Genomic DNA, 25,646 nt, shown 5'->3' on the forward strand with positions numbered 1-25,646 from the left:
AAACATAAAAGTATTTTTTCTTTATTATAAAACTGTGGAAAAGTCTTTAACCAACACTTATTCATTTATATTTTCGTATATTTCCAACCTGTCTTGAGCGATAGTTTTCCAAGATTTTCCAAGACGTCTTTCAAAGCTTTCTTTGGACACCGGCTGCTTTCAGAGCAGTATCTGACAGTCATGTCCTTAAGAACTCCTTCAAAGACCTGATGACTGTCAATAATCCATTCTCAAAGGTAACATAGCCAAAATAACACAAGAACTGGTCCAGAAATTAGTGGCCAACGAGTCACAGTGGAATAAAAAAAATTGATTGGAATTATGAATGCAAAAAAGTAATATCAGGTTTTGGATCCACCATGCATTACCATCTGCAAAGTGTCTGATTGGCAGTGGCATGACAATGATCCCAAACACACCGCTAATTCAGTAAAATTGTACCTGGATAAAAAACACACAACAGAACACTGAGAGTCATGGATTGATTCCCCAGAGCACAGACCTCAACTCTTGTATATTGTATTTTCATGTATGTTTGCACCTTTTACCCAACCACATATAAATAAATGAGGGGTCACTGAAGACTTTTTCACAGTACTTTATACATGCGCATTAAGGAAAAACTCTTTATGCGTTACACTGTGGTAATAAATAGTTGTTGTTTTTTTTCCATTTGCACCATCCTCCATCTGTAACCAGGTGTTCCACCTCTGGAAAAGCAGACTCGTGAAATAAGTGACCTTGTCTCTCATGGCCAACATCATCAGGACTGTGCCATAGAGATGGTCCACTAATGCACATTAATCCTCCAACACAATGACCCCAATCCCTTAAATCTGTCAACAGGGAGCTGATGCTCCAGATTACAGATCCAGCTGTAATGATACTAAGGAACTCCTGTCTCGTTTGAAAATTCACACACAATTTATGATTTACAAACTTCATTATATGCGGTAGTAACGGCTGCTGTGCGTCTGGATCTCAATGGATTACTGCCAGTATAAAGTGGCTGGGATTATACTTTATAATGCTGTTTTCCAACCACTCCTTTTTCAGCAAAATCTTGTATGAAGAGTATGAGTAACTGAAATCCTCTCTCAAAACTGTGATAAAGCCAAACATTTCACGCTGACATCATCTAAATGGCATTTAGTTTATATGTAGGAGACCGAGATTGGATGAATCTGACAGCAAAAAGGTTTCCAAAAAGCCACAGCATTTCAGTGGAAAAGCGTGGTGAGACATATTTTCTTATTGTTGTCACACAAACTGTGCAGCTTTTATATCTTAATCAGTTCTGTGTCTGAACTTTTGAGTTCGGAATTCTCTGTCCTGTTTGATACAGAAGGTCCACAATCAAAGATGCTGCGCTATGATCCAGCACAGAGACAGCTTTAAATCACCGCTTATCTCTGTTTGTTTACTTTTTCTACTGTTGCTGGACAGATAAATCGACTGGAAAGGAGAGATGGGTTGTGCACATACAAAAACGCTGGGCCTGTAGGTAGAGAATTTGGGAGAAAGTTATTAAAATTGCTTTTATCAACACTCTAAATCCACCCGATGCTGTTGTGCAGCAGGGAGTGACAATGTGCGCCGACATATCCAAAGCTGCCAATTCCTGAGGTGCGTGGCATCAGATTATCTGGGCTTCTTTAAGCTGGTGAGGTTGTTTATGCATCACAGTTACAGAATGCAATTTTAAAAAGGTGTAGCTGTGGTCACCTCAGAGACACAGGAAGGGGGGCTGGAGAAAAAGAGACAAATGAGCCATGAGATATAATATGCAAGCCTGAACCATTGATAAAATACCTGGAATTCTTTGGGGACACAGTCAGGCTACACAGAATGAGAATCAGTTTTTTTCTGCTGAGTTTTTTCATCCTCTCAGTGTACAAGTCATTTTATACAGCAGGACAAAATCCCAGTATTGGCAGGCACAACAAATACATTGCTGTCAGAGTGACATTTCCATGATAAAATCAACCTTAAATGACATTCAGCTGTGATTAAACATAATCAAATCCCACGGATTCCTACTAAAGCTTTAGCCTGTAATCCAAACCATTCACTGTACTTTCCTATGAATCACTTTACTATTTAAAAAAAACAAAAACAGTAGCTGAATTAAATCCATTTTCAATTATAAAAAGAATCAATGTATTTTCTCTTTATTGATAGAATCTTGCAGGAAATGCACATCACATTTTGGTTTTAAAAAAGCAGGATGTCACAGAGAAAAAAAGGCTTTTTTTTTTTTCATTCACACATGAAAAATCTTACAGTTGAATGAATATGTGCACTGTGAGAGCAGACCAAGATTACACGTTTTTTACAATTTGTAGAAGCAGGCCCCCAGGAGAAGGCCAAAGCCCAAGGTATCTCTGTTAAAAAAAATTCAGGAACAATGTCCATCTCAAACTCTGCACAGACTATTTGCATAGCCTGCATTTGATTTGAATAAATATCTGGCGGAGACTGTAGTGACAGATTGCTCAAAATAACTTGATAAATGTTGCATATTCTCTGACAAATTGCACAGAGTCCTCAGGTATTCTCTAGAGGAGTCCTACAAAAAGTACAAAAGGCTGGAAAAGAATAGAATTACTAACAAGAAACAGTCCCTCCTGTACTGGTTTTTACCCTGAACTGAGCAATATCTGGAGCTGTTTCTGCAGGAGCAACAGAACTGTTGAAAAGTAAGAGAAGATGAAAATGCAGTTGTCTTGAATTTGAAATGTGGAAATAAGTAACATAGCATAGAGAGTGTTTATTAATATTTACAGAAATAAATCGGAGCCTATAGGTTTCTTTTATCAGAGGATAAAACATGCAAATTTCTTTTAATCTTACTAATAAACATCACTTCATCTTCATGTGCACAGGTTTGCACATTATATAGAAAATGTCATTCATGTAATCACATATACATCCTTTTCCCTTTTTTTTTTTTTTTAAGAAAAATTAAAGACTTTGTTTTCCTTTTATACATCCTTTACACATACACACACCTAAACAAACTCACTGGGGTTCTCCTAGAGGTTTGACTACAGGCCATGGCATGTCAGGTAAAGGTGTTTGAGGTTCAGCGGGGGCCTGCTGTTGCTTTTGCTTCTGCTGGTTGGCCCAGTCTAACTCAACACCATTCTTCTTTAGCGCAGCCAAGTGCTTGATGTCCAGCGTGGTGAAGGTGGTGAACTGGACCTGGTTTCTCTTACTGGTGGGGGAATGAAGAGGCTCACTGCGGTGTGGCCTCGCCAGTAGGGTAGCTGAACGATTTGCCATGGGGTCGATTGCCTTTCCTTGAAACTGCTGGTGCTGAGAGCTGTTCCTGCTTCGTCCGAGGGTTGCAGTTCTTTCTGGGACAGCCGCGGCGCTCACTGTAGGCAGATTGCCTTCCAGGCTGCGATGACCCATGGAATCTATCGAGTGGCGGGACTCCAGAGGGCAATGAGGCTCACGTTTTAGTGTGGACACTTGAGCCGGGGCACCTGAGGCAGGAGCACTGTGATTGCTGTTCCCAAGCCAAACCCAGTCGTGTTTGTGATCCTTTGTGTCTCCACTGGGGGCTGTGCCTGCCTGTATGGGGGTCTTTTGTTTCTTGAAACAGAGACTATAAGAAGCACAATTGAGCAGAAAAGCCAAGATGGCAACGCAGGAGACCCCCACCAAAGCATACATGCCAATTTCCATGTCAGTCATAGCTTTGAATGTCCTAATGAGGTCACTCTCAATTACTTTGGGAGTTTTAGATTTAGGAGGCTCCTTTTCGGGTCTAACTTCTACTATAGGAGTATCATTGTCAGGAGAGGCATCGGGGTTGTCAAGCATGTTTCCATAGCTTACCCCAGGCCCTTCCTCTTTACGGACAACACCCACTGTTGCTATGGGTTTGGCAGTGCTAAGTTGTGTATTTAAGTTTAATTCCTTTATTCTTGTAGGAGAAGCTGCAGTAGTAACAGTATAGGTGGAACCTTTTGGCGCTTTGGTTGTCTTTTCGATCCAGACAACATGGGCCTGTGGATTTCTAGTTGAAAATGTCGTTGGAGTGGTAGTTTTTGCCAGAATAGACTCTTGCTGATCAGATATGTTGGCCCTGTTGAGCTGTTTATCCATCTCTGTGGCAGCAGTACTTGTTTTGCCCATCACTTTTGATGCACTGCCATTTAAATCCTTACTTCTGTCAGTGCTTCCTTTCCCTTCTCTTGCTACACTTCTGCTACTACTCTGTAAGTTGATCTTGAGAAGCCCCGAGCCCACTGCCAGCTTGCTCTTCCTTTTAGATTTTTGGCATTCCTCACAGATCCTCAGCTCCACTCTCACTGGCGCCCCCTGGCCTTCACCTTCACCCTCTGCTACTACATATGCTGACTGTGGAGTGCGGCGTATTGTGGCCACCCGCTCGTCTGGGGTAGAAACAGTCAGAGAGTAGATACTGCGGTCAAACAGGTCCAGTGGAGCAACTGCCCCATCGCTGAAAGAAACCCAGCAGCTGACCAATGCTTCCTATGAAAGAAAGAAAAAAGGTTATATGTAGAAAATCAGGTCAGAATACCGGCGGTAAATCAATACCTCCCTTGGGCTATAGTCTCATTATTGTTAATAACATTAAACTGCCAATCCCTTTAAAGTATATAATATCAATGTTAATCTCTTCATAGTAAATGCCAGTAAGTAGTTTATCTAAAGTTATCCACTCTGGTTGAATTGCATTTCATACCATAAAGATATTATGAGAGTCTTATAAACGTCCTTCAAAAAGAAACCCAAAAAAGAAAAATTAATTAACATGGGTCACATTAAGAACAGAATTGGCCAGTCAAATTACATTAATGCACAGTGACCTATTTCCTGTAGCTAATGTGAGTTACTGACTCGCCAAAGACCTAACCTATATTTTGGATTTGAATACATTATGAATGGCCCTAAGCAAAACATTAACACCCCGCCATCACAGACACAATTGGCTGGTCATGGGCACTGGCATGGTTCTAATAGTTTGTTATTGACGGGGCAGATCAGCAACAGTCACTGTGTACTGGAGGTAAAGTGAGTTGTCGTTCCAGCAGCTATGGACCGCCTAATTGCTGCCCCATGCCTGCGACAGGGAGCTGGTTTAAAATGGGCAGGCTGCCATGGCTAAATGTGTGAGTGAGCTTTTAAAATGATCATCTATGCACCCTGTCTGCCTCTCCCGCTCTTTCACACAGCATGGTGGCTGGAGATGATGGTCGAGGCTGTGAACACAAAGAACTCGCATTCAAAGAGGCAAGGAGAAAACACAAATATTATTAAACCCCTGAGGTCACTGGTATGGGAATCTGCTCTGCTGCGGCAGTACTTTTAATTCAAGTTCTTTCTGTAGGAGGCCATTATATCTGTGTTGCAGGATGAATATTTAGGATATGTTAATAACGGGCTACTTTATTATGGCAAGTTCAAGTGTAATTTTAAGGGCTGTCTCAAAAGGTTTTCAATGAGAAACATGTTTTTTATGTTGCTTATACTACCTCTGCTCCTTTGTGCAGGAACAGCTGAACCCTAACTGGAAACACACTTAAATGAATGCTGAACAGTGCATGTATGACCCAAGGCATTTCTCTTCTTGCACTTTTGTTTGCAATCCTTGAAATTCAGACTGCGATTAAAGAAGCTGAAAACCTTCATGATATATGAGAAAGCCAACCTGCAATGCTCTCACACTGGGATGTTTCAGACTATAACAAACCACAAAGGCTTTTCTTCTTCTTCTTCTGCTTTTGGCTTCTCCCTTTAGGTGTCACCATAGTAAATCATCTACCTCTGTCTCTGTCCAAAGCCCCAATCTCAACCCTATTGAACATTTGCAGATTATGCTTAAAACCGAGGTCTGTGCCAATTCTGCCAAGAAGGACGGTCAAATATCCAGACAGAATTATGCCAGAAGCTTTTTAATGGCTACCAAAAGCAAACAGTTGAGGTGTAACCTGCTGAGAGGCATCTTACCAATGATTAGTGGAGGTATAAGTATATATTTGAGCCTGTATGTGTACTTTTAGCCATGTGTGGATTAGAGAAAATCTAAAATAACATCAAACTTGTGCACTTAATTCTTGTTTTTTTAAAGTCACTAAAGATATGCACTGTTTAATCATTCCATCCTGGAAAAAAATGTTCAAATAAAACATCAAAACCAAAACCACCATGGCATTCATTCCCATAATCAGTATATGTAAATTTCTGAAAACAACTGTATAACACACAAATGACATATAGTGTATGAGGACTTGTTTTCAAATGAAAAAGTGGAACTTTTTTTTTTTAAAACTTTAGTTAGACTTTTTAAATCTGCTAAGAGTACAACAAACAATGTTGGACTACAGAGACAAGTCTGTGAATGCAATGATGTTATTTATGCTCTTGCTTTATTATGCATGCATCTGAATAACTGTTTCCAGGCTGGTGTCACTAATAAAAGGAGGGAATTTGTCAGTGGAGCTTGGTGATGAATGCCAGGAGGCTACTTGTTAAATGTCTACACCTCCACAGAACAACGACAGAAAGATGTTTTATGACAAAGGCTTACAAAGTTACGGAAAAGAAGGAAAAAAACAGACTGTGCACTCTTACAATCAACATTTAAACACACAAAATCTGCAAATTCTGAGTTCTCGTCTGTGATCTTAGCTAAGCTGTCTTATGATATCCTGCCTATGGGGACAAGTCTGATAGACACTTCCACAGCAGTAGATCAGAATTTTCAAAGATGCAATTTTAAAGAAAAGTTCATATCAGGGATTCTCAACTTGTTTTTTTTCTAGGGGCACTCTTGCACACTCTTGCACAATGATATGAGGCTGATCATAATAAACAATATTATTTATCAGATAAAAATGAAAACGGCAGCATAAAGGCCCTCACTCATCTCTGATTGAAAGGATGGATGGATGGATGGATGGATGGAAAAACAACTGCCACATACACATGATCAGATGGATAGATAGATGGATGGATGTTTTGGTATAGAGTGGTGTTGAGGGACTTCTTCAAATAACATGAGTGTATTTTCTATCAGTTATCAGTTCAATTTTAGAATACATTTCATGCTCACTTGGTAGATCTACTAATCCTGTTCATAAAAAAAATGTGATTGAGTATCATATGATCAAGCAGTTATTCTGTTTTCCCAGTGAAACATTTGCAGTGAGGCTAAAAATGAATAACTCTCAAATTAACATGCATGAAAAATTCTATTTTCATGCCTGTTAAGTACCATCATGAACAAATGAGATGTGCTTTAAACTTGCATGCTTTTGTGTGCAACAATTTTCCAGCTGCTCACCTGTTTGCGCTGCACGATCGTCTCCTTAGTGGTTGCCGTGGCAACAATAGCCCTGTTGCTCCCTGGACTGAGCTGCAGGGACAGAGAGAGCCCAGACACCAACTGCACCCCGAGCTGTGTCACACTCACTTTATCATCCACCACCCTGATGCTCGTCTCAGCCAGGACCGCTGACGTCAGAGGGGACAGCACCTGCAACAAGTTCATCCTTCTTCCAGCTAAAGATGGATATTGCACAATGCTCACACCACACTCACACACACACAGTAAATGACTCACCTGTACAGTGGTAGTGCCCACAGCCCTTCCTTGCAGCACCACCCCATCCTGCACCCTAGCTATATCCGGATCTGCTACGTTTAGAGAATAGCGTACAAGGTTGGTCACATCTATCTGCCAATCAAAACAAACAGAAAAAAGGGTTAAGCACTGTGTGGCAAAAGGTCAAGTGACTTTTAATCATAGTTAGCACAAGCATATAGAGAAAACCTATCATCCTCTTCTTTTGAAATGTGACAGTGTATAATTACTATGACTTCCCTATACTTACAAAGCATGAAACTGAAGAATGGGCATGTCAAGCCTTATAAAACCTGCTGACAAGTGAGCTTTATTTGGAAATGTTAAAATGCTTGTACCTGCCAATCAGAACCCAGAAAGTATTCAACTGTTTTTTCCCCAGTTAGCAGGTCTGGCAGTGCCTCAGTGTCAGGCTGGGCTACAAAGGGTGTGAGCACCCTTACTGTAGAGTGCTGATACTGTAGCATGCAACCCCTGCCTTTCCTCATCTCCTCCTCTTCTTCACTGTCCCATGTAGACCTGACACAAAAAAAAAAAGTATAGGGACACAATGAGCTACACGTTTCTTGCAGACAGGTGGATATAGAAGTATATTGTCTATTTTAATATGTTTAAATATATACAGTAGTAGACACTTAGCACAGGTTATCAGAATGACTGCAAGCCTTATAAATATATATATGTGTTGCAGTTAAGAGTGGAGAAATTATACCAACAAAGCCAGACTTGCTATCTCTACCTGCTTCCAGTGGTGTACATACAACTGACACAAAAAAAATCATTTATTTATTCTTTAACAATAAGTACTGGTAAGCTGAAGAAAAATATTGAAGACCAGCAGTGAAGCTGTTGCTACTATAGAGGCACAATGCATGCTGAGTGACCTTTTCCGCTAAATGAATTGAAGTTAAATTAAACAGGATCCCACGGCTGAGTGGTTTGTTTATGGGTGATAGAGGTTAAGCTGTGAACCATCCTCAAACCCCTCAGCAATGATCATATAATTATCATACACGCAGCTGGTCTGCCACACACTGCACCACAGGTGTGCTGGAGGGTTGCAGAATATGTTTTTACACTGCAGGCGCAAAGTTCCTGTCAAGAGCTACAGTCCCAATAAACATCATTATTATATAGCCTAAGGTGAGAGCTTAACGTGATGGAAATGCTGCTTAAATCAGCGTGACTCAACACCAGACAGCAAAGTTACTTTAAATCTTGTTCATGAAAATGATCAGCAGCTTGGTGGCCTTCCATATGCAGGGAATGAACAGGACTTATTTTTTGCTCCATCAAATACTTGTACTAGTTCTGTTCAGAACTTTTGAGCCACCCCTCATTTCTTTATAGTTTGCTTCCAAGGAGTCAGACTTTTTTGTACTCTTTAAAAGTGGTCATGAGAAATATTTCTCTGGGCTTTCTGGAAGTCTTTCAGAGTTTTTTGGACATTGGCTGCTTTTTCACTTCTTCTCTATCCAGTTCTTGCACTTCATAATACTGGCCTATGAATCATTCACCCTAAAAAAGGCAAACAACTCATAGGATGAACCAGGGTTGTGCCTGCACATAAAAACTAAAACTTAGTAAAGAAATTGTTTTAAATTGTGTCCTTAGGCACTTTGTTACTAGCTGCCTATCACAATATACATTATTTGTTCCCATTTCTTTTGTTTAGTCTAAAAAATGTCAAAGATAACACAGTTTAATAGGCATTAAAATAATATTTTTGCACCAAACAGGTTTTTCCCAAAGAACTATAAACCAAAAACTTGGCATATCACAAGATGGGTGTGCAATGGACAAGTGTAGAACAAAAGAATAAGTGACATCCGTAAAAAAAAAATAAAAATAAAACTACCTACAAGAAATAAACAGTATCTGAAAATCACATCCACCAAAGACCTGAAACAAGGTCTGAGAAATGCATCTGGCCCTTCAGCAGATCCATCTACTACTTACTGAGTCTTTCAATCTTTCATGAAGCCATTCTCAAAGGAAACAGAGAGAAAAGGCTGAGCAAACTTTATTTATACAGCACCGTTCACAGGTCAAAAACTACAAAGTGCTTTACAATAAAAACAGGCATAAGAAACACAGAAGATAAAAACATAAAACAGCATATATATATATATATATATATATATATATATATATATATATATATATATATATATATATATATATATATATATATATATATATATATATATGTGTGTGTGTGTGTGTGTGTGTGTGTGTGTGTGTGTGTGTGTGTGTATATGTATATATATATGTGTGTGTGTGTGTGTGTGTGTGTGTGTGTGTGTGTATGTGTGTGTGTGTATATGTATATATATATGTGTGTGTGTGTGTGTGTGTGTGTGTGTGTGTGTGTGTGTGTATATATACACACACACACACACACACACACAGCTGTCTTAAACACAGCTGCAGTTTAAGACTTTTTTGTCTCGGTTTTGGTCTCGTCTCCACTTTGTCTTGGTCGTGACTCGGTCTGTCTTGGTCTTGGTCTTGTCTTGGTCTTGATGCCCTCTGGTCTTGGTATTGTCTTGGTCTTGGTTTAGGCGGTCTTGACTACAAGTCTAACCACGACTTCACAGGTTATACTGTAGTCAGATTTTGCAATACCATCTGCATCTGAGATAAATGAAGAAACCTTTCACTGCCCTTCAAGAAGTCTGGAGAAGCTAAAAACTTCTTAATTATAAGAAAGCTGTCTAAGAGAGCTCAGGCTGTGCTGACAGACAAAGTGCTCATACCACCTATGAGTTTCAAGCTCATTAGAACTGCGCAAACTCTGTTTTTGCTCTTTATACTGTATTTCCATGTATGTTTGGACATGTTTTAATAAATCACTGCAAGAAAAATGTAAAGAAATGAAAGGTGGTAAAAGACATTTGCACAGTGATGTATATTTTGCCCTTGATTTTTAAGATTTCAGAGAGTAGCTTTTAAAAACACTGTACCACAAAACTTTGAGATTTCTGTTTCCTCACTTTTCAATTAGTTTTTTTCAATAACCCTTAAACCAGCACGCCTTTTTAGGATTGCTAGGCTGCAAATCAATAATCACAGTATTAGTGTTAATTAAACAGTGTAAGTGTTCATTGATTACAAGTGTTTTACATTCTACAAGTGTTTAAGAGTTTATTTTGAAACCAAAAGAGAGTAAAAAACATGCTGAGGTGAAAATTTTCCATGAATCTACATAGTTTTTTAAGATATAAACATATGAAAAACCCATAAGAAGTCTGACCTTAAGTTTTGCCTCCATTATATAATATCTATCTATCTATCTATCTATCTATCTATCTAGAGAGAGAGAGAGAGAGAGATATTAGTGTATTCCACAGTATAGGATGGAAAATAAAATTGAGCAGCACCTTTATTACTTGAAAAAGTGAGAGAAAAATAGAGAATAGTCAGTACAATCACTGTTGAAATTTCACAATACTGACCTAATGTCCCTTTGAGCCCAGAGCTGGGTAGTGAATGTTTTGGGAAATGACAGCCCATCAGGTGGCCATCATCATTAGTATTGAGTGGGGAAAATAGTGACTCGTATTGAGTAAAATCCCACTAACCTTTACCTCCAGGGCAACTGCGTTGCCTTTACACTCGCCTGCTCACTAATGTACCAAACACAGATGTGATGTTGTTTGTTATGACTGACTGTAAAGAGTGCACAGATGGATATTAGAAACACACCACTCAGTATAATGTCATTCAATCCAACACCACCATTAACAGTCTCAACATGTACCAGCTGATTGTTTCTGAGTCAGTGTCAACAAAAACATTTAAAAAAACAAAACAGCAAAGATTTCTTACAGGTTGAACATCAACTTTAGACTTAAACCTGTTTTTTATCTGAAACACCAGAAATAATAGAATAGCACTTTATTGTGCCATATATATGTTCAATGAATTTGTGGAGGATGGTGTTAGCTGTGGTAGGAAACAGACTTCCATTCCTATATGTCATATGCCTATGACGTATAGGTCAGTGGGAACGGATTTAGGTCTTGGCCTCTGTAAACATTTTGGGTCATATTGAACAAAAGATTAAGTCTGTTTTGTAACTTGCTAATACCATGCTTCAAAATGGAGGATTCTCTATCATATAAAAATTGTTAATTGCAAGTTGCTAGCCAGTGAGTGCGTGGTTTCACAGTCAGACCTACCCCTCTCTACATCTTGTTTTTACTCTTCTTTTGCAGTCAAGATGGCAGAAACACTCATGCCAAGGCTTATAAACAAGACTTTGGAAGCCAGTCGTGACATCATGGTAGTGACTTTTATTCTTCTCTATGCTATAGATGAGGTTAGCCAACCTTTATTGATGATGCATAAGTAAACTTTTATGCAGAAAAAAGCTTTAGGATTTGACTCAGGACTTCAAAGCAAAGTCTTACAGGTAAGGCAGGTGACAGAAGGTAACAGAACCTCAAGGAACAATAGATGTACAGCAGTTGGTCAGGCCTTACCTCCTGTTTCCAGTAGTAACGGGAACCCTCCAACCTTTGATCTGGCTAAGCTCAGGGTCAGCCACATCTATACGCAAGGGCAGACGGGGCATCCATACACTCATCTCCAGCTGGGCACTCAGAAAACCATATGTAAAGTTGAGCATTATCCTACTTTTCCCACTGGTTTCCTTCCCATTTAGATATACATAGTTGCAGCGCTCTGACACCTGGAAAGAAAAATAGAGAAGAAAGATAAAGAACAAAGGCCTCAAGAGGTATGTCTTGGTTCACAAACTCAGAGTTGCTCGAAAACTTTGTAAATATACCGAACAAGAAAGTTATTTTAAAACGTACACAGGAGTCACTTGACCAGAACTGGGACTGGACTGTCATCTAGTGATGTGAAATCAATATTCTCTGGATGTACCCTGGTGAAGGTCTTTTAATGTAAAGCCTATGCAAACTGAATAAGTTTGAATACATGGATGATGAGAGGGTCGAGGGGACAGAGCCGCCAAACCCAATAAGGCAAAACCACACACATACCAACATTTTATTAATTTCACACCACTTTCAAAGTCTGGCCTGGGAATTGCAGCGTGTTTGTGTTTATGTCATGTAAATTCACATCTGTGGTCTCTATGAAACCGTTACCGAATGTAAATTAGCTCTCCCTTATGACTGTTCCTGTAATGCCTTACTGTAGGTTGGAGTGCCACAATCCCCACCAGCGAGCGCAATGAGGTGAGACACAGCAGTTGGTGTGTTTTATTTAAGATTGGAGGACTATCTCCACTGCCGCCGTACTTATCTTAACAAACCAGTGGCTCCACAGAGGTAATTGGAGAGCACTAGACTGGAGAATAGAATGGAGCACTGGAGAGAGGGAGGCAAAAAGAAGGAGGAGGGAAAAAGTGAGGAAAAAGCAGAAGGAGGAATGAATTCTGAAGCAAGTCAAGCTGAACTCTCATGGAAATGATGACAGAGGGCAGTCCATCATGCTAACTGTTCATGACTCAGATTTCTTGGGCAGCTCTCCAATTCAACTTCCTCTTCTATAGTCAGCAGACGATTTGACGGTGGAAGATGAGGGATGCCATATCTACTGCTAGCAAATAGATCAAACGTATTTCTTTTTAACTTACCACCCCTCATCTTCATGTGATAGCACAGGAAAGAATGCACCAGTTGTAAATGTTCACCTACCTCATTGATCCTTTATCCGACTTAGATAAATGACTGTCTGTGAGCCTGAACAGTGTTGTGTATAAACATGATTTTCTTATTTATTTATTATTTTGCAACATGTTGCTAGTCAAATAGTTATGTTGTCACTTTATTACATATGTTTTCAATTATCTGTATAATGTGCAGACTTCAAACTATTGATTTACTAGATTTACTATTTATCATGTCAAAAGTTGCAGAGCAGCCCACAATTTTAAGGGGTGAAGATACAAACATTAATTCAAATTTATTCCAGCAAGGGACAAGAGTGTGACAGAAAAAAAAATACAGGCCAGCAACAACTACTCACACCATGATATCAAAGCTTACCAAGCATGTGGAAAGACATAAACTAACCCTAATTAAAAGGTGGTAGCAAAAGATCCTTAGAACCAAACTGGGTGTATGCTGTCCATAACCAAGAAACTAAAGCTTGATATTTTAAAGAGCTAACAAGTAGCAATTATACAATCACATTACATTTTTCAGTAATATAAACATACTGTATTGCTTTACTAAATCCAGTAACCACATTACAATTGTAGTTATGTTATCACATGTGTCATAAAGCTTCAGTTATCTACATGATAGACAGCTAAAAATACAGTCCAATATGCCTTTTCTCCTCCTACACACTTGCTCTTCAATCAGCTGAATTCGATTCATTTCCAAGGAGGAGAAAAATGGTGGTCCGGTCTACAGTTTTTGAGATATAACCATTAATTTTATCTGCACTGCACGATAAGAAAAGAGCACAATAATAAAGCACAAACTATGTCCAGGACAGAAAAAAGCTGCGCTATACTGCTAACACAACGCTGGTTCTTTGCAAGCATCTGCACACACTGCATACAAACAGCAAAGAACTCTGTTTGATGAAGCTGAGTGCATGCTGACTTGCAGCCCAGCAGCCCGAGTTTCAGCAGGTAACAAAAGGAGTGATGTGCAGTCAGGTTTGTATACGCCGTTTCTCCCTGTACATGTTTTAAAGTCCCTTTGGGAATGTTTTTAACTTTTTAACAAACAATGACAATTTATTTTAGGCTATGTTGCAGAGTGCATTGAGTAGTGCAATGAATTACCTCCACTGGGGAGTAGTTAAGTAAGAAAATGCATTACTTTTAAGAAAAGTAATGAGTAATGTGTAACATTAATTTTAAGTAATACGTTATTTCTGTGTTTATTAAATGCCTCTCAAGCCAATTCAAACAAAGGCCTAACAAAGTCATCTCCCCGCCTCCCCCTCTCCTACTATGACTAGAAAGGGAAGCAGGGGATTTCTGAGGGTGTGAGGTATAAGGAGCACTCGAGGAGATCAGAGGCACACAGTGGCATTGCCAGCTTTGTGAATTTGTTGCCAGGAAGGCATCAGGAGGACCGCTTGACCCTCATTTATTTTCAAAACGAAGATATTGCCTTGGATTTTACTGGAGTCCAGACGATTAAATATGCATAAAACTTGACTCATGACACGTAATTTAAAATACTACAGGGATTTGTGGGTCCCGCTTACAGTGTATTGTGAGAGACATGAGAAAACGCTACCCGAATAAACTCATTCCACTGCATAAACTTTTACTGTGTATTTACTTATTACTTTAACATGCAGTTATAAAAAGATAATTGGAAAGTAGGAAAAGAAGGATGTTAACTGGAGGAAATTGAAATTGCACAATTAGATATTCTTTATACTGCCGTTTTATTCTTTTAACTGTACATCTTTTCCTCTGTACTTCAGCCTATTGCATATTTCAACCTATCAGATATATTTCAGAGCAATGAATTTTACTGCAGTGCTTAATAATAGTGAATGTTTTATCTACCATTCCCAGCTTGTGTTGTTTTCTGTTGATCTCTGTTTGGGAGACTGCTGAAATGTGTTGGAATGGGCAGTCCATGAACTTCATGTTGTGTAAATTGCTTTCTTTCTGTTACATTATTATGCTTCCTAAATTCACCATAAAACTATTTCAGGTTAGAAGGGTTTAAAAAAAAACTATGTATCAATGCATTAGTAAAGTACTACATGAAAAGTGTTAATTCTTCCTTTTCGCATCATGAGACAAGAATGCATGCGTTAGAACTATAGGATAAGCGTCAGCATAATATTTTAACACAAAAGACTAGCTGTGTTCAGCCTGGGTGCTGGATGCATACATTAAGTTTATACAAACATGGTTTATACAGACAGGAACACATGGTATTTTTAAAATCTCTAACATGACATAGGAGGATTTTATGAGGTAATTCCAGGAATCCTCTAAGGTTTTGACCAAAAACAGAAGTTGATGGTCTGCTTGAAGGACAACAACAATCTATCAAGTTGCAGTAAATATGGAAATACAGCAATATTTGTTTTAAGATATATAACAACAACACCCAGAAACACTCATGTCCTCACTGGGCCAAAGTTTATTTAAAGTGGACTGAAGGAAAGTGGAAATCTGTTCTGTGGTCAGACCAATTGAATTTTGAAATTCTTTTTGGAAAACATGGCACATCTGGAAGGGCACCATCAATGTAGGTAAAGGTGTTAGAGCAACATATGATGTGTTCAGGGAAGACCTTGCATATTTCAGAAAGACAACCACATACTGCAGCTATTCCAACAGCATGATGTCAAAGTAGAAGAGTCCAGGTGGTCAGCGTGCCTGTCCACAGTCCAGACCTTTCAGCTATTCAAAACATTTGGCCCATCTAGAATAAAAAAATACAACAAAGAAGACCCCAAACCAGAGCAGCTATAATCCTATATCAGACAAGAATGGGACATTTCTCTACCAAAGGTCCAGCAATTGGTCTCTGCAAGATTCGGAGCAAGCCAGAGTTTTAAATGTGTTAATGTGTTGGGATGCCTAAAAATATCTAATGTGTTTTTTAAGACTGCATTGAAGAAATATGTTAATTCAGATATGCAGCATGAAATTATCCCACTGGTCACAATTATGTATTCTCAAAATAAGAAAAATTTAAAAAATACATTAAAAATAATAATAATAAAAATAATGGCTGATTATTTCAAAGGGTCACTAATGGCATACTGCATTATTAAAGTAATTGCAGGTTAGTCTTTAAGGTCAAGAACAAAAACAGAGTAAACACACAATTAGCATAAAGAGAAGAAGTAATGCGCCTTCATTTTCACATAACAAACCACTGATGGTGTATCTACAATAACTATTTCACATGCAGGACTAAAAAACAGGCTGCATCAGCCTATTACCACTGCAAGTTTAAAGATCTAACTGGTGCAGAAGGGGCGAATGCTATGGGATTCCCTCTCAGTGCTTGCAGGATCAGAAATCCCAGATTCATTGATTTTTGGTGACTGCTCGTCATTGTCCCAGGAGAAATGTTCTCCCGTCTGTAAAACTGGTTGAAATCTCACTGTTATCCTAGTGTCCAGCATGGCAACACAGGAAGGGAAGAGTTTCAGAATAAAATAAAATTAGATATGAACGGTTGTTTTGGATATGAAAGATATAACATAACCTCGAATGATTTGCTTGATTACGAAATTGATTACATTTGATTTTCCCTCCAGTCCTTTATACAATGCCAATACATCCCATATTTTCTGTGTACGGGATAGTGCGATAGGTTTGTTTTGGAAAATGTGTAATATAGCTCCATCTGCATATACTGCATACAACTGAATTCCCCAATACAGGTTCAGTCTGTTCCGCTTATGCTATAAAGAGTTAAGTCTGTGGTTTTAGCCTTCAACTTCACCCAGTTAGTGGTATTGCATTAAGAGAGTCAGTGACTACAGGAAGCATAAGGTATTCATTCAGAAACACATAATAACTGGATTAAGTTGATACAGAAAATCATTACAAACGCAGTCTCACTCTCTTCAGCTCTTTTCTCACTCTCTTACTGTTTACTTACTGCCTTACACTCAGCCCATGGCAGGTCAGCTGTCTGATAGAAAATAACAAATATCTTTCTAATTTTCCAGTTCTTCTCCGTCACCCTCACTTCTTTTTCTGTCCTAGTAACATGAATCCATTGCACAAAGGTCAAATCACTTAATGATTGAGTGGTGTGGGCATAAGCTTGTGCTATATTGGAAGAGGTTGCTTTTATCTGTAATACTTTAACACACACTGACACACTAGAGTTGGGCTTGTTGTGTGTGATGCCACAGTGACAGTGGATGTCTTAGAGGCATATACCAGAACGACTCATGAACAATTTCTTTTTTTTTTGTATTAAAATTCACTTTCACTTTTTGTGCAAATGAGTCCTGATTTTCATTCAATTCAAAACAGTATCTACATCAATTACATCAATCCTTCAATTACATCTGCTGTAATAACTGCATTAGCTAATATAGCTATTTTTTGATGTAATTATTTCTTATTCGTGCATAATACAGAACTCATATACACAGTTAACACTATGCGTTCTAGCTTAGGTGCTTAGGTTACTTATTTCATAAAAAGCCAAACACACTAACCAGAAACATGATAAACCATGCTAACAGTTTTCTTGACTTACCTTGAGCACATCCTCATCTGTAGATCTACAGTTGGTGTAGTTGGTCACGTCAGTGACTGAACCACTGGCCTCAACAGCGAGAGTTTTCACTGGGACTGAAACTCTTTTTCCCGTCAGTACTGCAGTATTCAATATATCTGCGTTCTGGGCAAAAAAGAAGGGCAAATAAAGCACATGCTAGCAGTCTAGGCTAACACAACATCATGGCTTTTTTGGTGTTGTGTACAAAGAAAAAGAGCCACAAAGTTAGTAGTTTGGGGATCATTTGTTAACATTTTTAGCCTAATTCCTAGATATTAGCTGAAAGAGTGAAAAGAGTCACGTGCTTCCAAAGGGATAAATCTTTGCTCTAACCATATTCCCAAAACATCCAGCCCCTTTTGTAACACATCAGCCGCAGAAGAACATGCACTTTTTGACTCTGGATCTTTTTTTAAGATTATTTTGTATCTTTTTAGATTCAAGATTCTTTATTTGTCACGTGCACGGTTATACAGGTATAACACGCAGTGAGATGTGACCTGATACGCTCCTCGACTGTGCAAAGAAAAAAAAGAGAGAGACAGACAGAACTTTACAATATTATAGTTATATACTACAGCTATAGTATTTATAGTATATAGAACTTTTTAGTATTATTACTTTAACATGATTGTCAAGGGAGTGTCGGAGAGCAGAAGCAATGTACCAGATCTGTAAATTACACTAACATACAGGTACATATTTTAATTATCATGCTTTAAAATCGCTTCCGCTTATCCTTTTCAGGGTCGCGGGGGGCGCTGGAGCCTATCCCAGCTGTCATAGGGCGAGAGGCAGGGTACACCCTTGGACAGGTGGCCAGTCTGTCGCAGGGCTAACACACAGAGACAAAAAAAAAACAGTTGCACTCACATTCACACCTATGGGCAATTTAAACTGATCAATTAACCTATCCCCAATAACTGCATGTCTTTAGACTGTGGGAGGAAGCCGGAGTACCCGGGGAGAACCCACGGAAACACGGGGAGAACATGCAAACTCCACACAGAAAGACCCCAGTCTGATGGTGGAATTGAACTCAGGGCCTTCTTGCTGTGCGACAACAGTGCTAAGGACCATGCCACCGTGCTGCCGCATTAAAACCCATACAAACATATTTTTAATTCTAAGTTCATTATTAAATGAGTTAAGGTATGGAGCAAAATTACACTTATATTCAAACACCATGTTGTTGCCTTTTTCTTTTCTTTTTTAAATTTTTTTTAATAATAAGGATGATAATAAGGATCTCAGTAGGAAAAAGTCTTTGGCCAACATTTTGTCATGGTCCTGGATTTTCAAGGCTGTTTCTGAGCTTGTTCTGGACTCCTTACTCATTCTTTTGAATTTATGAAATGTTTGAGTTTTGTATTCTGAAGAGAAACAGAATTTGTTATTTTTAGTTTCTGGTTCTTGTCTAGTCTCCATGTTTTGTTATCCTTTTGTTATCCCCAGTCATATTCCCATGTTTATCTGGTCTCTCTGTTCTATCTAGTTTTCCTGCCTTATTAAGTTAATACGTGTCCCTGTGTTTATCCATTCCTATTCCCATATTCTTCTGTTTCATCCTTTTGTCTCCCCAGTCAGTCATATTTCCATATGTGTTTATCTCCAGTCCTAGTGTCAAGTTCACATCTCAGTCTAGATCTCAGTGTATGTGTGTTACTTCCTGTTCTATTTTGATAGTCTCCTGTCTCGTTTGTGTGTGTGTGTGATGTTACGTTTTGCTTCTCTTGTCTCGTCAGTCAGATTCTGTTCAGCTGTGATCCCCAGGTGTGTCCACTCTGGCCTAATCTCCTCTTGTGTATATATTGTCTGCATCGCCCTCTGTTCTCTGTTGCATGTCAGTCTGCTCAGTCCTGCATCTGGGTCCACACCTTGTTTGCAATAAACCCACAATTCGTCAGAAACTTCATGACCCTGCTAGACTAACATATCATACATGTTTTACAGTCATCACTGTTATAGCTGTAGGAACAGCAATGTGAAGCAAGACCAAGTGTTACCATGAGTAAATGATCAAAGCACACATTAAAACTGGTTAAATGTCCTAAAAACTTAAAAAATACATCCCCTCGATGACAGTATGACTGTGTCACAAACACACACCTGGATGAAAATTCCCTAATTCCTTTAGTGCATTATATTGCCCACAGATCAGCACTAACGCAGACTAACACCTAAACCTGATTACATGTCTAATCTTCTAACCTATTTTCCCACCTTTTACTGTACATCGTTGTCAGTGCAGAGCAGCAGCTTATCCCTCACACATCCCGCAACTTGTCATCTAGCCTGATGCAGCTTTAATTTTACACTTTAACTCCTCCTTCTACACAGATTTACAAATACATCCCAGTTTATAAGATCTCTGAATATGTCTTTTTTTTTAAGGTAGAGGCGTCGTGCGTGTAAGAAGCTTTGGGTGATCAGTAGTGGGGTTTTTTATCTCTTGATACTTGCGAAATAAAGTGCCAGGCGTCGCTCGGCAGATGTTCCCTGACAGCTTCACATTCTGAACTCTGCCGGCTTGACAGCTGCTGACCGCAATTCCAAAAGGACATGCTCTAGTTCAGACTCCAACACTGACCCAAACATAAGCCACTGGATCAGGGATAGCAGAAAATCAGAAAGCAATAGCTTCGCTCTGTGGTGATGCCAGTGCCACACTGAGAGGTCTTGATGGTCGATGTTACCATAAGCAGAAACCTGGTTTCATCAGGTTCAGCTAAAGTAGTTCAGCTTTGTTTTTCATGTGATTTATGAAAAGAGGTGTTTGTTTTCACTCTGCTGCAAACTCTAGCATTATTTGTTTATTCATTCACTTCTCGAGTATAAGTGGTAAAGGAAATTATGAACGCTACAGTATAAAACATATTTTGATGGGGGGTTTTTTTTGGGGGGGGGGTTGCTCCCAGACATTGTGATTCACGTTTGCTTGACAGTCACTTGAATGAATGTTACATTTTTATGATATTACGTTGGTTCAATTTTTTTTCAAAGCTGTGAATATGCTGGAGATGATTCAGGGTCTTGTAATAGTTGTTTTTGTATGACGAGAGCTGCGGCCTCCTCATGAAAAAGGCCAGTTCACTCCACTGTTGGGAAAAGGGTATTTTCCTCATGTGAATTATGCAAGTGACTGATGAAACATATAGTGTTGGCTTTCAAATGATACTTGAAATTACAGTTACCGTAAAATAGACGTGTGGATCATCTTTTAAGGACAACTGTAGAGTAGAGCTACTTTAACATTTTAGAGAGTTTTCTTTCGAAATGTTTTGAGATTGCAAGTGGCAGCAGGGAATCAGTGAAAGCATGTTGAATATTTATGCACAATACTGTGATCAAAGGAGAGACCCACAATGAGTTGGCATGGAAGAAAAACTAAATAAAGGAAGACTGGTCACAAAAGCAACTTGCTGACAACATGACATTCATTTCATTCTATTCAAATACAAAATACAAAAATTTATGACAGTTTCTACTATTTGATTGAGCTGACTTTCAAAAGATTTTAAGGTTTTTGTCCTCTTTATATCTTTGCAGTGTGATATGACGACACTAATTAAAATGCTAATTGCCAGGTTTATTGAACCTTGCAAATGAGTGTATCGTAAATGCTGACAGACTCTGAACACTTTCAGAAAAAAAGACTATTTGTGCATGTTAAGTCCGGCAAATGTGGCATTTTTCTCAGCAGCCAAGAGTTCACTTTCTTGTGGCATTACCCTTGCTATATATGATGCATATACCCATCTCATCTTGTTTATTCATCGAGAATATGAAACTGTTTTTTTTTCTTTGAACCAAGGCAGTAAATGCCAATTTCATAGAGACTGAGTGAAGTAGCTGGGGGCTCTTGCATGCTCTGATATTGCCCTGTGATAAAGTTAAATGCCCTGGCAGATTGTCTAATCAGGTATCTGACTTTAAGCCTTCCACTTTCTTTGCTATCAGTATTAATAAGAGTACAACCGATTGAATAAATAATTTAATACAAAGCCTGCAGGCTATGCAACATCTTTAAATCACAGTCATGAATAAAAACAAAGTAAGGCATAGATGAATGCAAACAACAGTAAGATATATGAAACATGCATAATCTTATACACATAGATTTATGCTATAGTATGATATTTCAAATAAATATACTCCAATATACTTTATGCTAAAACAATTCTCACCATCACCAGCGGTGCCAGCCCCACGTAATCTCTCTGGGTGGTGTAGATCCGCGTTACGCCCACATCCTTCACATTCCCTGGCAACTCCAGACGCCAGGAGATGGTCTGACTTTCAACCTGCTCTGAAACAGCTTTTGGTACAAAGTCCAGTTGTAAAACCTCCAGAAGGCCCCTGTTTAGAGATACAAAATGATATTTAAAATGAGTTTAGGCAAATTAAAGCAAGCCTAGATATGTTTTGGTGAAGAGCAGTCAGCACAATTGTGTCTATTTTTTACTACTGACTACTTTTAATGCAAAATCTACCTAACTGCAGGTGTGGCTTTAATGCTTAAGTTTAATATTTCATTTTTGTAGAATATGAGAATACATATTACATATCAAGGTTGTGGGGAACATTTAGCAAATAGCAAATTATTACCACTTAATTAACAAAGCCAGGTCATAATCTTTTATCAAGCGTGGCTGTAGCTAAGTAATATCACATTGAACTTTATGTGACTGGGGTAATGTTATTGGGTTATAATAGGCCACAAACTTGTGGTAACAATAGTATAGTAATATTCTGCTAACAATATAACAGCCTGCTAGCAATAAAATGGTCTATCTATTTATATAATTTTATACATTTTATATGCTGACTTGTGGTAGTAACCTCATAATAATAAGGTAATACTGGTTGATACTTAACATATTAGGATCCTATCGTATCATGTTAGTACCACATGCCCAATATGGACTAAAATCTCCTTTGAATGTTTCCAGCATCTTGTTGAATCTATGCCACGTAAAATTAAGGCAGCCCTGAAAGCCAAAGGGGAATCCAACCCTGTACTAGCAGGGTGTACCTAATGAAGTGGCTGGTGAGTGTATATAATGTATTGATTGTACACTCACTCACATAATGCAGCTTTCCTACTAAAAATGGTCCAAGTGCAAAAGGAGCTTAGCTGTAGTGAATAGTCAATAGTGTTCCTTGGAGAATAAAATGGGGGGAAAAAATGAGAAAATTAAATGGAGAGAGCTTAATCTGAACTCTGTGAAAACCCACATGTTATGTTGGAAAGTAAAGACGATACACATGAGGTCTCATTTCCATCAGCAGATGGAAGAATAAAGTGAGAGTGTGGAGAGAAGATTAAGTGAGCTGGCAGAGACTTCAGCCAAGTATTCTGGTCAAAGGATTGTCAAAGAAATGGGATGTGATGTTATTTAATGTTGGAGAGTGTGTAGGCATACCTGTCAGTAGGAAGAGATCAAAGGGAAAATGAAGCAGGGTGTGAATGGAAGTGTGGCACTTTGAAGTGGAGCAAAACTTTGCATAAAGCAAAACAATGAATCTCTACATGATTGAAACTTGAATTTTAAAAGGATCAACAGTGTTGAAATTGGTGGTAAGAAAAAGCAATGCAAACACATACAGGATATACAGAAACCCTCGCGCTGTATCAAAAGTATGCCAAGGACTGAGCGCTATACGATAACAAAGTGCAGTGAACGAGGTCACGATGAGGTTATGTGAAGCACTCTAGGTCGCAACTGAAAAGACACGAAACAAACTTTTTTCATTTTCTTTTTGGCTGTGCGCAACTGTAAGCTTCGAAATGCTTGAAGATTAAAATAATTTATTATAAGGAAATCAAAGTGTTCTGCAATTGATGCTTTAGGCTGGAAAAACATGAAACATATTCAAGTGAAAATCTGTTTTCTGCATTTAAAGGGCAAGATTCTCGTGGGCAACATGAAGTTTGTCGCAGAAGATCGGTGATACTATGTGACAGCTCTACACAGAGGCATCTACTGAGTTGTGGAAGTTTGTGAAAAGGAAAAATGTTGGCAATGACAACCAAACAAACTCAGCATTTTCTGCCTTTCTTTTTTTAAGTGGTAAATAAGCATAAATTAGAGTTAGATAAAAAGATTAAGCTTTTCTTAGTATAAACCAGCACCATGCCAACTTAGCTTAGTGTGAAGACTGACATTGGGGTGGGGGGAGTGGCTTGCCAGGCCAAAAAAAGGGGTTTAGCCCTTAACCCTCTTGGATTTTTGTACAGATTAAAGAGATACCATGTGGTAATCAGTGAGCGTTAGAGACACTGGTAAGTGGATTTTGTTACTTCTGGACAGAGTTAGGCTCACTGTTTCCTTCCATTTTGTCCCATATTCATTTGAAACTGTTATCAAAGAGGTGTTGAGCTTCTTATGCCAAACATACAATTTGACAGGAAAGTGTTTTTTTTCTCCATTTTTCATAAGAGTCGTGGAAAAGCATGAGTATAAAATATCCAAATAAGACACTAATATAAAAAGAACACTTAAAACTCAGGTGCTGGTTGAGCTCACTGGGGTAAGAAGGCAACCCATATGCTGCAAGGCATATGGGTTTGATTCCACCCCAGTGCACTTCCTGCATGTTGTTACCCTGCTCTCTCTCCCCCCTTTTTCTCTCTGCTTCATTGTCCTTTCCAGGAGCAGAGGCTAAAAATAAATCTTAAAAAAAAAGTCTAAAATTCAGTCCAAAAGTCTAATCTTTATGTGTTTTCGTGTAAGTAAAATAGAGCCGGGGCAGATTTTAAACAGATTGAAATGATTCACAATGTGAATACCTCGAGAGAGAGAGAGTGTGAGAGCGAGACAGATAAACACAGGAGGGGTTTATGACCCTCTTTCCTAGAAACCATCTATGGAGAGGGGGCTTTAAAGCCATGGATGCATCATGACTTCAGAGCACAGTGATGGGAGTATGTGTGTGTTTGTGTGTGTTTGTGTGCATTTGCGTGAGTGTGTGTTTGCAGGCCTTGCATGTGCGTACGTGTTCCCTAGTGGAAGCTCAGCACAAGAAACACGACTTGGAATATCTCTACTCCCTAATCTCCACTTCGGAACGTGCAAGCGCTTAAGCCCGGATAACGTGGCCATGATTATGGATTATTACGGATATGTGGGTCGGACGGATGGCGGGTGGTGTGTGTTTGTGTGGGCGGGGGTTGCTGGGTAGAGGTGGCTGCTGGTGTGTCACCAACATCAGCATCAGCCACTACTGATGTATTCAGCTGGTGTGCATCGGGAAAAAGAGGTGGAAAAAGTTCTACGAATCCTGTTTTAATTAATCTTTGTTTACTGTTAAAATAAATGAAGTCAAAGGGAAGCACTTTTATTTCTTTAGTGATTTCTCATATTTCAAAGCTATTTAACTGGTAAAGTCTCACAGAACTGGGGAAATGGGGGACTTTTTGTTTTATAGGAAGTTCAGAGAGAACCAAGATGAATTAAGATTATAAATGAGCATAAATGTATAATTCCACAAAGTAATGTGTTTTACAGTTAAAAAAAAAAAAAAAAAAAAAGAATATATTGATTCTGAATGTAAACAAATATCTTAATATTTTCATTCTTCTACAAGACATGTTTGCTTATGTTTGCATATGAGGGACTATGTGAAATTAATTTACATCCAGATATTAAAAAAAGAAGATTTAAACACCACAACCAACAATATCAAAGTAGTTACAGTATATGATTGTCTGGATTTATTCTTTTCCCCCACAGTTTAAAGTCTTATTCTTTCAGTGTCACATGATGTTTTTACATGAAGCAGAGTAATCCTGCTACGCAGCT

General features: G+C 38.7%; 1 protein-coding gene across 1 annotated transcript in view; it reads right to left on the minus strand.

Annotated features, from left to right (window-relative positions):
• Positions 1-2,155: 2,155 nt before the first annotated feature.
• Positions 2,156-25,646, minus strand: part of LOC134630912 (transmembrane protein 132D-like) — a 35,005-nt gene continuing 11,514 nt past the window's right edge. Inside the window, exons 4-10 of the mRNA XM_063478695.1 lie at positions 22,029-22,200; positions 17,821-17,964; positions 12,109-12,317; positions 7,960-8,140; positions 7,601-7,714; positions 7,322-7,513; positions 2,156-4,506 (exon numbers count right to left, since the gene is read on the minus strand). Coding sequence (XP_063334765.1) covers positions 3,022-4,506; positions 7,322-7,513; positions 7,601-7,714; positions 7,960-8,140; positions 12,109-12,317; positions 17,821-17,964; positions 22,029-22,200 — 2,497 coding nt within the window. The 3' untranslated portion in view covers positions 2,156-3,021. The remainder of the gene's footprint in view (positions 4,507-7,321; positions 7,514-7,600; positions 7,715-7,959; positions 8,141-12,108; positions 12,318-17,820; positions 17,965-22,028; positions 22,201-25,646) is intronic.

Source organism: Pelmatolapia mariae, linkage group LG7 (assembly GCF_036321145.2).
Source record: "Pelmatolapia mariae isolate MD_Pm_ZW linkage group LG7, Pm_UMD_F_2, whole genome shotgun sequence".
NCBI lineage: Eukaryota > Metazoa > Chordata > Actinopteri > Cichliformes > Cichlidae > Pelmatolapia > Pelmatolapia mariae.